Source organism: Zophobas morio, unplaced genomic scaffold (assembly GCF_036711695.1).
Source record: "Zophobas morio isolate AGI-343-1 ecotype UQ-CSIRO unplaced genomic scaffold, CSIRO_AGI_Zmor_V1 ptg000030l, whole genome shotgun sequence".
Classification (NCBI taxonomy): Eukaryota; Metazoa; Arthropoda; class Insecta; order Coleoptera; family Tenebrionidae; genus Zophobas; species Zophobas morio.
Genome location: NW_026972135.1, coordinates 5683722 through 5694684, shown reverse-complemented (window position 1 = coordinate 5694684; position 10963 = coordinate 5683722). Strand labels below are relative to the sequence as shown.

The following is a 10963-nucleotide window of genomic DNA, read 5'->3' as shown; positions in this document are numbered from 1 at the left end:
TTAGCATATCTGATAAGTTGGTGTTATCAAGAGCAAGACTTTCCAAGTTATGAAAAAAACAAAATCTGATAAATGGCTAATTTAATGTTTTCTCCACGGTTCATAGCTTATAATGTATAAATATGTTTCGTACGTAGATTTAGATTTACGAGTATTAAAGCAACTAGCAATAAATTAAAATAAAATAAAGCAAACAAGAGATCAAGTAATAATATGTACACGTAGTTTACGGCGGGGTGAATAGCTATAAGGTTAATTTAAAACAAAAAATAATTAATTTTTGATGTTACTGAAACTATGCTGTACCAACTTCAGATGTTTGTGGACGAAACACCATCGGATGATTATGAAGCATAGCTTAATGTACTTGCATGCTTAAAATGAGAGTTAGTCTCTTTTAGTTTTTTGTTTAAGCTTCGTAATAAATCAATAAACACGTCACCCACATGCTTTTTGCAAAAAGTGCAAAAAGTTTGTACATAATTAACATTTTAAATTCATTGCTTTTTGGTTAGTTACTACAAGTAAACATTTTAAAAGCTAGATTTAAGATATCGATAAATATGAAGTGTTTATTGACGTCTTGCGTGAAAATTTTCCAATCAAATCACAACATTTTTTCTTATTTAAGTAGTATAATTCATATTTATCTAGTTGTTTCCATTTGCGTCGTAGCAGATAAGATATTATTTATTTGCCAAGAATTGGTTTCGCAATTCAATTATATTCAATACAGTACAGAAAGACAAAATAAAATTGACAGTCAAATAGCAAATAATTTACATCCTAAAACTTTTTGTATATCTTCTCAAATTTTTTAATTATAAAAAAAAAGTAAAATTTGCCACAATTTTGTGGAAAATTTATTAGTGCTTTTGACGGTTGAGAGAGAAACCGAAGTTAAACAGAAACATTACATGATATAATATATATAATATTGTTTTCGCTATATAGATAAGTAAATAAATAAATTAATAAACACAAGACAAATCTTCACAATATCTGAAGACAGAGGAAGGATGTAGGTATGTATACAAAGATGTCAATCATAAAATAGTTTTTTTCTTTTGATTTTCGTCTTCCGTCAATTGTGTTCTGCTAATTGTCAATTTTGTGCTGATTAGAAAGAAAAACAAAAACGGCTGGAAAAAGCTCCAGCCGTCAATAGTCACAATGGTTGTATTATTCCGCACCTATTTTATTCACATATGATTCTTCTCATACCGATTAACTTCTTGTTAATTGTTATTAAAGAGGAATAAACACAACGAAACATTTTTATAAACGTTTATTATCACCAGCTTTCACTAAAAATGTCTCAAAGCACCAACAAAAACAGTGTTTGATGCACTTATTCCCTCTGTAATTTATAAATAACCCTTTTTGCGGCGCATTTTCTGGCCTCAGTCTGGCGTATTTCTTGTACAGTTCCAAATGACTGATCGACTTCTTTTGCTCATGAACAATGGTAAATCGTCGCGACTTTTGTGTCTTAGTGTCAACAAGGACGGTTCCTCTATACAACTATTTCTATGCTCAACAGTTCTTCGGTCCTGCAACTTCGACCACTACCCATAGTAGCAAATTTTGAATCCCTAGGGATTCAAAAAATTTCAGTTGTTTTAGGGAATTCTCAACTGCCGAGGATAAACAAAGATGAAAGTCGAAAGTTGTTGCTGTAAAATTAAGTTGAAGAAGTTCGTGATAAATTTAAATTACGAAGTTGATGTAATAATTTCATGGAGTAGCAGCTACAGGGCGAAATCAAGACTATAGTCGCTGACGCTTTCTTCATTTTTGCTGACGTAATTGAAGAATGATAAATGGGCTATTACTTTTTTATAACGACTCGTATTAGATTTATTTGTCAAGGATTTTTATAAGTAGACACGAAAGACAATTAAGGCAGTTATTTGTGTATGTTTCGTATCTTCGTACGTATAACAAAGAAAAATAATCAGAATTATAGGAAGGCAGAAATATCTACCAAACACAGACGAAACGGAGATCAAAGGCGAAGAGGTAATGTAGTCACCACAGTAAAATTTTGTCTGTATTTTTTAACAAACTATTGATTGTAGATATTGGCAAGACCAGTGGAACACTTTTACAAGCGGGCCCAGAAAATCGGAACATTTTTAACCGACTGTTTGGTGCTTGCAATGTTTGGGTAAAGTGCCCTCAAGACGAATTGAAAATGTTTAATGATATTGAAAGTGGACTATACGAAATGCTTATTATGTAAGTTTCGTTATACTCACCTTAATTTAATTACCTACTTTAATCCATGTACTTTTTCCAGAGTAGACGATATTCTGGACGGAACGATACTTCGCAGAGGACTTCTTTCTGCACACATGGTTTATGGAATTCCGCTAACTCTGTATGCTACACTACACAAGATGGTTCTAATAATGAAAAATGTACTCTGTTATGCGGAAAACCGGGAGGTAACCAACAACCACTGATGAAAATTTCTCTCTTTGTTACTGTTTATGTTTTTATTTAGGACATCGCTCTTGATGATTATGTTACTTTAGGTATTCGATTCTTCACTGGACAAGGACTCGAAGTCTACTATAGAGACATCCAACAATGTCCTACTTTTAACGATTTTAGAGCACTAATTCGTGCTAGTAAGTTCAAGGTTTTATAATTTTTGAAATGGAGTCTCCTGTTTTAGAATGTGCCACTGCTTTCGTATGGGGAGTCCAATGGTTAAAACTGTGCGCTAAAAACGATAAAATCGAGTTGAGTGTAGATTTTTGTAACAAAATAGGTGAATTTCTTCAGATATATGACGACTACATAAATTTGCAGTCCTAAGGTAAGCAACCGACTTACCCGTTTTTCATTTGTTTGAACTAATTTTCTAGTACGCAACCGTTCGGATTCTTTGCGACGATCTTGATGAGGGAAAATTTAACTTTCTTGTAATGCATGCAATTCACACCCATCCCAACGATCATCGCATTCTGAGTATCCTTCGTATAAAATAGGAGCTTCGCTTTGTCATGGATCCAATATCACGATTTATTTTCTTAATTCTCTGTCTTAGATATGTTAAAAAAAAGACCACTGGATATAGAAAGTAAGAAACTCTTTGTGGAGATACTGGAAAGTTTTGGAAGCTTCGAGTACACGCGAAAGGTACTGGAAGAGTTGAAAAATGGAATTCTGGTCGACGTGGACGACATGAATGTGGGAAAAAAATCGTGTCTAGAACGAGTTCTTCACGATGTACTCGACAATTTAGAAACGGAAATTTATTACGATGGTTGCGAGTAATATAAACTTCGCGATTGCATGTGTTTCATTTGTTTGTAAAGGTACGATACCAAATTAATTCTACAGGACGGTAAAAATGTAATGTATCTTCTAAGTGTCGAGTTTTAAATTAAATTAACCGTTCCAAATATGCTTTGTATACGCTATCTACTTTATTTTACTGCATCATACATTTGTCATACAAAATTCTTTATTCCTCGTTAATCGAAAAAGTTCTGCGCCGGTACTCTTCGCAAAATATTATTGAACCACACTATAAAATATTGTGTGTAGAAATGTGGAAATAGTTCTAGCAGGTAGTTAAGCGCGTCGTTTCCGTTTTGGTTAATTTTGGCATTCAGAGCATCGTTCTGCCACTGATCATCAAATACTTTCGTATAATTAAATATGGTTTGTTGAGGTACCATATACAACGTACTGTTGACCGCTCTAAAATAGACGGTGCCATTTCTTGGAACTTCTTGCAGGTTGAATGTTAGTTCGAAAGTCGGGTTAACTGAAAAATATAAACTGTGAATGATCCAGTCTAAAACAAAGTATCTTCTTACCTAATAGAATAGAACTATTTCGGCTTATCGTGTTCATTGGAATGGTGATAAATCTGCCATATATTCCATAATCAAACGTGAAAAGCACCGCATTGTAGGTAATGTTTATGGACAAAACTCCCGACGCAGGATTGAATCTGAAAGAAAATTATTCAGGTGGACCCGTTTCACGTTTTTTACGTATTTATAATACGTAGCGCTGGTTGAGTTGATATTCGTCAATCCGAAAATTTCCATGTTGGTGTAGTTTTGTCGAAGACCAGTCCTTGCATCTCCGTATACGGCTGGACTCGGTACTTTGAAAGGGTCGATAACTGGTAGATCGTAGTCGGGTATGGGTACTACCATCTGGATGATCGCGTGTTGAATGGCATTCGATAAACAGTTATTAAAACTTGGAAGTTGTATATTGCATCTGATGATAAAAGTTGGCACTGAAGAAATTTTGATTATGATGAGAAAAACGGGAAAAGAAGGTACTTACTTGGGCCCATGCAGTAGCAGCAGGTTAGGAGGGCTGCTGTAAGAATTACCGCCGAAGTGTTCATTGTTTCGACTACGAACTGTTGGCCAGAGTTTCTGTATTTATATTGTATTTTTGGTGAGGTAGCGAATATTTATTACCCCATTTTTATCACGCTTTTATTAGCTTGGGTTGTATCTATGTATGTATGTAACGGAATCTTTGAGCTTAATTTTCATCGGTTTCTAAAAGTCTGATCATCTTGAAACTTTGCACACGTCTCAAGGATCGATGACAATGCAATAATTTGATAACAGTTTCCCATTATCCTTATTAGGACCGCCAGGATCCTCGATCCTACGGAGACCACTGAGTGGTTCTTTCTAGAAAAATCTAAATAAGTAATTAATTCCCCAATTTATGAATTTGTCGCAGACTAAAAAATGAAAAATAAATAATAGTTTAAAAAACTAAAAAAACACGCTTTTATTGCTAATCGAACTAAAAACTAGAAAATAATTTTTAATGACAGAGTTTAATATTACATTAGTAGAAGATCAAACAATCAATCATAATAAATCACCTCAAATTAAAATTATAATAAAATTTAAGTTATTAACAGAATAATTCAATTCAGAGTAAAAAGCGTGGGGTGCATTTTAGTGCGGTTCATAACCATCCTCTCATAGATAGTTGCCAATAGAATGATTGTAATATTTAAAATATCAAGCACCCCACGCTTTTTACTCTGAATTGAATTATTCTGTTAATAACTTAAATTTTATTATAATTTTAATTTGAGGTGATTTATTATGATTGATTGTTTGATCTTCTACTACTGTAATATTAAACTCTGTCATTAAAAATTATTTTCTAGTTTTTAGTTCGATTAGCAATAAAAGCGTGTTTTTTTAGTTTTTTAAACTATTATTTATTGTGAGTAAAAATGGTGATAAATATCTTACCATATCAGTTTTTTAAAATGGTTACTATTTCAGTTCGAAACATGCAACAATTAACAATTTAAAATACCATCAAAATAACAATAGGTACATACAAATTGTCTCTTCGACTGTTGCGCAATAACTATTAACAGATTCAGGAATGTTATGACTTTTATTACAACCGAAGATGTTATGGGCCATAACATCTATGGTCTGTTCAATAGTTTATTGGTTACAGGTGACCTCAGCTTCCAATTTTGTAAATTTACTAAAAGAATAAAAAATTTTTACAATTATTGAATTTTTTTTCCTTAAAAATCCAAGTCAGTTTTCACTTTTTATTGATTCGTAAATTAATCAAGCTTTTATAATGAAAAGTGAAATGCCTGAGGTAATGCCCCTGGATATATATAGCCTAGAGGCCTACCCTAATCTGACCTTTTATTAAAATTTCGGTATAATGACTACTAAAGACTTATCCATTCACGATCTTTATACCGGCTGTCTGAAAAATGGCGGATTAAATCTTCAGTACGTTATATACGGGGGTTTCGGGAGTCCCCAAAAAATAATAAAAAAAATTCTTTATAACGTAGATAACGAAAAAAACGTGGTTTTATAAAAATAAAATTGGCAACATTGTACACTGCTAATGCGTGAATAACTCAGTCTTAAGTACTTTCTGGTTTCTTAGTAATGATGCTGACTGAAATCCACCTTCGCTTTATATCAGGCAAACATTGTTGTCAAATGGAATTTTATCAAATTATTACAAAAGCAACACAGCCATATCTTTGTGCATTCTAACGGAAATGGTAATTAAACATGGTCGTTGGCGAGAAAAATATTAACTAAAAATTTTACTACTATTTATTCTGATAATGAATGAGTTGTTTAGTTGTTAAAGGTAGCAAAAGAACCAATTTTAAAATCATTATAACTCCACCAAAATGTGAGAAGGATTTTTTTTACTATTTTTCCCAGACTCACCAGTTGATTGTTAAGAGTATAGCGGTATAGTAAAGTAGGCTTTCATATTTTTTCTTTAAGTTGGATAAACTGATTGACATTTTGCTTTGAGCTGGATTACCACTTTTCTACTTCACTTATTAGATCAGAATTATTAGACGCAATTTTTTAATCAAGCAAACAAAGGTTTGAAAATGCCTAAAAGAGTTTTACTGCAACAAAAAATTGCAATAAAAAGATGTTTTTTGCAGTTTCGAAAAGGCAGACCCGATCTTTCTTTCGAAGAAGTAACTATGAAGGTCTCGAAAATATTTTCTGTATTGTAAAAATTCGCTGCAAAATATTTTTTAATTTTTTTTCTCATAGGTGGGAACACCAACTGTGGCGAAAATTTTATAAACAGGGGACCAAAGTTTAAAAACATCACTATCTGGCAAGCGAAAAACCAACGAATTTAATTACAAATTATATGTTTCGGAAAGACTTGCAACGACAAATTTGGCAACTTAATGAAAAAAACAAATATTTCACTGTAGATACTCTTTTGGCATATTCTAGGGAACAGTTGGGATTTAAAGGGGGGCGAACCACATTATACAAAATTCTTAAGTCAATGGGTTATAAACACAGGGAACTAAATGGTCGCAAAATTCTATGTGAACAAAAATATGTCGTTGCAGCCAAAATTACTTTTTTGAGAACATATGGGTGGTTAATCAGCTCATTCCTGCTTTGGCAAAGTTGAACCCAAAAAGTGTGGTGATTTTAGACAATGCATCGTATCATTCGGTTCAGTTGGATAAACCACCCACTTTTTCTAGTAAAAATGTGAAATGCAGGAATGGCTCTTTAAACATAGTGTCGAATTTGAGAAAAAATGTTCGAAAAAACGATAGAAAAAAACGATATTTGGTAGACGAGACATTAAGAGAAAGTGGCCATGAAGTTCTTAGATTACCTCCGAACCATTGTCAATATATTCCAGTTGAAATGGTGTGCAGATTTTGTAAGAACTATCACAACAAGCATATAAATTCTCAACATTTATTAAAAAATAGGGTGGAGAATTTATGGCTTGAGGCGCTTTCTAAATGGACTCCAAGCATGTGGCAAAATTTTTATAAACATTGTGAAAAACTTATTTTGGCAGATTGGGTGAAAAATATGGGAAATCTTTCGTACGAATCTATACCTCCTTTCACTATTTCGCTAGGTGAATCTGATTCAGAATCTGAATTTGAAAATGACGGTGATGATACAGATTTTCATAGCGAAATAATGGATATGGAGTGAATTGTAGCTTGTCGGGGGGTGATATTTTTACGCATCTTTCGTTCTAAATTTACCAAGGTAGTATGTGAAAAACTACCTGACGTACAACAAAATAAGTATAATTTTAGTTAAATCATCCACGTTGTTACTTTGCACCAAATTTTAAGGATTTTAATTTTTTTTTGTAACTCTTCATGGACCTGGAGAAAGCGTATAGTAACGTTCTTATTAATAAGCGTTTGAAAGTACTTAGTAAAAGCAAATAAAGAGCACTTACGTAAGCATTAGTAATAGCTATATAGATAAATCGTTCAATTTAAGGCCGGAAAAATGTTGCAGAAGAGCTAAACCCATCAAAACACTAGAGCAAGGTTGTTGTCTTTTACCAACCCTTTTAGTAATCTTAGAACAGGCAAAAAAGAAGTTGGAAGATATGGAAATAGGCTGTTCACAAAGGTCGAAACTTCCATTTCTAAGAAGGGTGGGCGTGCAGAACGAACTGATGATTGAAAATTAAAGATGGGATGCTAAATGTGGCATGCGACAATAGTCGTGTGTAGAACCCCCATTCATATAAAAACAATGTTTAAGTGAAACTTTAGTGTTTGTTCCTTACGTATGAAATAAACACTTACAAAAAGCCGAATAACTGTTTAAAATAGCGTAAAGTTTTATGCTTTCTAAGAAATGGATACCGTTAACTTGGTCATTGCTACTGAAAACTGAAAGTATCGGCAACAACGTTTGTATTTCTGGCATATTTTTTAACCTTCAATTTAATAAAATAACCTAACGAAAAAAGATCAGGGAATTTTTATTCTTCCGCATCGAATACCAACAAACTCACTAGATTTTAAAGGGCAACCCTACTATATAAAGATCGTGAACGGATAATAATAGACGTATCAGAGCATCTCTATATTTCCTCAAAAAACTAATACATTCAGTGGCGGCGTAAAGGGGAGGGGGGCGGTGGGAGCGGTCCGCCTCGAGTACCAAGCACCAAAGGGTGACAACTACAACTCACTCGCACAGTTAGAGAATACTTACAGAAGAACCACTCTCCAAAAAGATACAAAAAAAAATCGGGACGGTAGACAGACGGACAAACGGACGGAAACGGGAGACCTATTTCTTCGTAGGGCGAAGGTTATATTTTCCATTTTTCTTAATATACATAGCCATAAATTAACACCTGAGACTATGAAAATGATCGATACCATTGTAGCCAAACATATAAAGCTATTAATAGACGCCATTTCTGAACTAAAAATGACAATTCAGGACTTATCTACTGAAAACTTGAACCTACGCAATGAAATCGGTAAATTAAATAACATCTCACCTTGTGAACAAACCAATTTTGCTGATATAGATGCACAGAATGCAAAAACTTCTTACCGGAATGTAGTTACGAAGAACTCCCAGAAGACGATAATAGTAAAGCCAAAAGACGATAAACAGTCTACTAATAAAAAAAAATTTGATGTTATGAAAAGTGTTGATCCTCTTAAAGACGTCAACATTGGAAAAATTGAAAAGTTAAGAATTTGAAAGATGGCGGTTTGTTATTAAAATGTGATAATTCCTGCAATTTTAACCAAATTGCCCAAGATAAACTATCTGCATCTTATGAAATTCGTGAGGTCAAATCAGTAGGACCTAGGATTCGAATCGCCGGTATCCCTGATTATATTTGATGAGAGCTCCATTTGTAATTTAATTAAATTCAGTCCAATAAAAAAAAATAATACGGACTTTCAAGCAGTTTTTGACGTTGACTTAATAACATATAAAAAAGCGTTAAGTTTAGGTCATGGCCTTATTGGTTTAAATGGTTGTTCTATTTATGACGCCATAGATATCACCAGATGTTATAATTGTAATACCTTTGGCCACTCTCAGAAATATTGTAAAAATACGGTTTCTTGTCCTCGTTGTGGTGGTAATCACGGTCTTAAGGATTGCAATTCAGATACAGATTCATTTACTTGTGTAAATTGTAATAATCTAAACATTAAAAATAAAAACAGTGAAATTAACGTTAACCACGCGGCCTGGGATTATAGCAAATGCGGGGCACACCAACAAGTCCTCCAAAAAATAAAACAAGATTTATTTGGACTCCCAATATAGCAATCACGTGATGATTCCAGGGTAACTTCCTTGCCTCGTTCAAGTTCATCTAATCAATTTTAGTCAGATAATTCTGGCAATATCTGCATAAAAAAATCCAAAGTACTCTTTATTTACTATCAAAATGTTAGAGGCTTTAACACCAAATTAACTGACACGTATAATTCACTTGCTAGTTGTCACTATGATGTAGTTGCTTTTACTGAGATATTCTTGAGTGAGACTGTTCAAAATTCTGAAATCTCCGGTCCTAATTATATTATTTATAGAAGTGACCTCAAATATTCTTCTCTTGATTGTGAAAGAGGAGGAGGTGCTCTTCTTGTTGTAGATTCAAATTTAAGATCTCACAAATATAAACTTGACAGTTTAAACTTTAGTGCGATACCAGTAATTGATGTATTGGTTGTAAAAATTTGCATGGCTTATGGTACTCTTAATGTTATTGTAGTTTGTTCCTCCAGCCCCAAGAGTTAGTGTCGGGGATGTAGAACTGTTTTTTGAACTTCTTTCCTCATTATGTTCATTACTCGGTAATAACATAATCATTCTTGAGGACTTCAATATACCAAGTTACTTTGCTTATTTAGTAAATTCTCAATTAAAAGATTCAAAAACTAATTCACTTCTTTACTTCTTAAATTTAACTAATTATCACCAATTTAATTATATTACAAATAATTACGATAGATTATTAGATCTAGTTTTATCAGACAAGCAGTGTGTAATTGTGAAAGCTAGTGACGTATTACTTAACGAAGACGCCCATCACCCGAGTCTAGAAACGAAACAAACTGCCTCAAGTTGTGTCATGGTAAATATTTGTATAATGGTAATTTTAAAACCTATAATTTCAGAAAAGCTGATTTTTATCAGTTGTACAGTTTACTCCTGAACACAGACTGGTCCTTTATTACTAGCTGTACTGATGTAGACATTGCGTGCTCCCTTTTTTACTCCAAATTAAAAAATAGTAGAGTTGTTAGTTCCTCAAAGCAGACGATTCAAAAAACGTCAGTACCCACCATGGTTTAATTGCCACATTATTCAAAAACTTAAGCTAAAATGGAAACTTTGGGCTATTTATAAACGTAATAATGATGTTGAATCCTATAATAAATTCAAAAATTTAAGAGCTGAGATTAAAAATGAGATCAAACAGTCCCATATCGCATACATGCAAAACATCGAAAGCAATATCCCTTCTGTTCCGAACCTTTTCTGGCAGTATATTAAGAGCTTTAAACAAGAAAATCTCATACCGAATTCGATGACGTACAACAATAAAATTATAAACGGTCCTATGAACATCGTTAATTCATTTGCTGACTTTTTTCAGCAAT

The 10963-nt window shown here is 33.2% G+C and overlaps 2 protein-coding genes across 2 annotated transcripts; one reads left to right on the top strand and one right to left on the bottom strand.

Annotated features, from left to right (window-relative positions):
- Positions 1-1886: 1886 nt before the first annotated feature.
- On the top strand, positions 1887-3304 carry LOC135138754 (terpene synthase-like). The gene is made up of 7 exons (XM_064068758.1): positions 1887-1917; positions 1970-2022; positions 2082-2241; positions 2303-2450; positions 2510-2827; positions 2877-2979; positions 3059-3304. Exons 3-5 carry the CDS (start codon positions 2198-2200, stop codon positions 2654-2656), a joined length of 339 nt encoding a protein of 112 aa, XP_063924828.1. The 5' UTR covers positions 1887-1917; positions 1970-2022; positions 2082-2197; the 3' UTR covers positions 2657-2827; positions 2877-2979; positions 3059-3304.
- A 157-nt stretch (positions 3305-3461) lies between these two features.
- Positions 3462-4418, bottom strand: LOC135139139 (uncharacterized). The gene is made up of 4 exons (XM_064069262.1): positions 4321-4418; positions 4030-4270; positions 3837-3973; positions 3462-3784 (listed from the first exon to the last, which is right to left on the bottom strand). Exons 1-4 carry the CDS (start codon positions 4382-4384, stop codon positions 3489-3491), a joined length of 738 nt encoding a protein of 245 aa, XP_063925332.1. The 5' UTR covers positions 4385-4418; the 3' UTR covers positions 3462-3488.
- Between the last annotated feature and the right edge of the window lie 6545 nt (positions 4419-10963).

Bases quoted from the DNA above. Each gene is read 5' to 3' on its own strand.
- LOC135138754 (XM_064068758.1), top strand. From the start codon at position 2,198: ATGTTTAATGATATTGAAAGTGGACTATACGAAATGCTTATTAT. The intron at 2,242-2,302 runs GTAAGTTTCGTT...TACTTTTTCCAG, and splicing joins CTATACGAAATGCTTATTAT to AGTAGACGATATTCTGGACG. The intron at 2,451-2,509 runs GTAACCAACAAC...GTTTTTATTTAG, and splicing joins GTTATGCGGAAAACCGGGAG to GACATCGCTCTTGATGATTA.
- LOC135139139 (XM_064069262.1), bottom strand. From the start codon at position 4,384: ATGAACACTTCGGCGGTAATTCTTACAGCAGCCCTCCTAACCTGCTGC. The intron at 4,271-4,320 runs GTAAGTACCTTC...AAATTTCTTCAG, and splicing joins CTGCTACTGCATGGGCCCAA to TGCCAACTTTTATCATCAGA. The intron at 3,785-3,836 runs GTAAGAAGATAC...TATATTTTTCAG, and splicing joins AAATAGTTCTATTCTATTAG to TTAACCCGACTTTCGAACTA.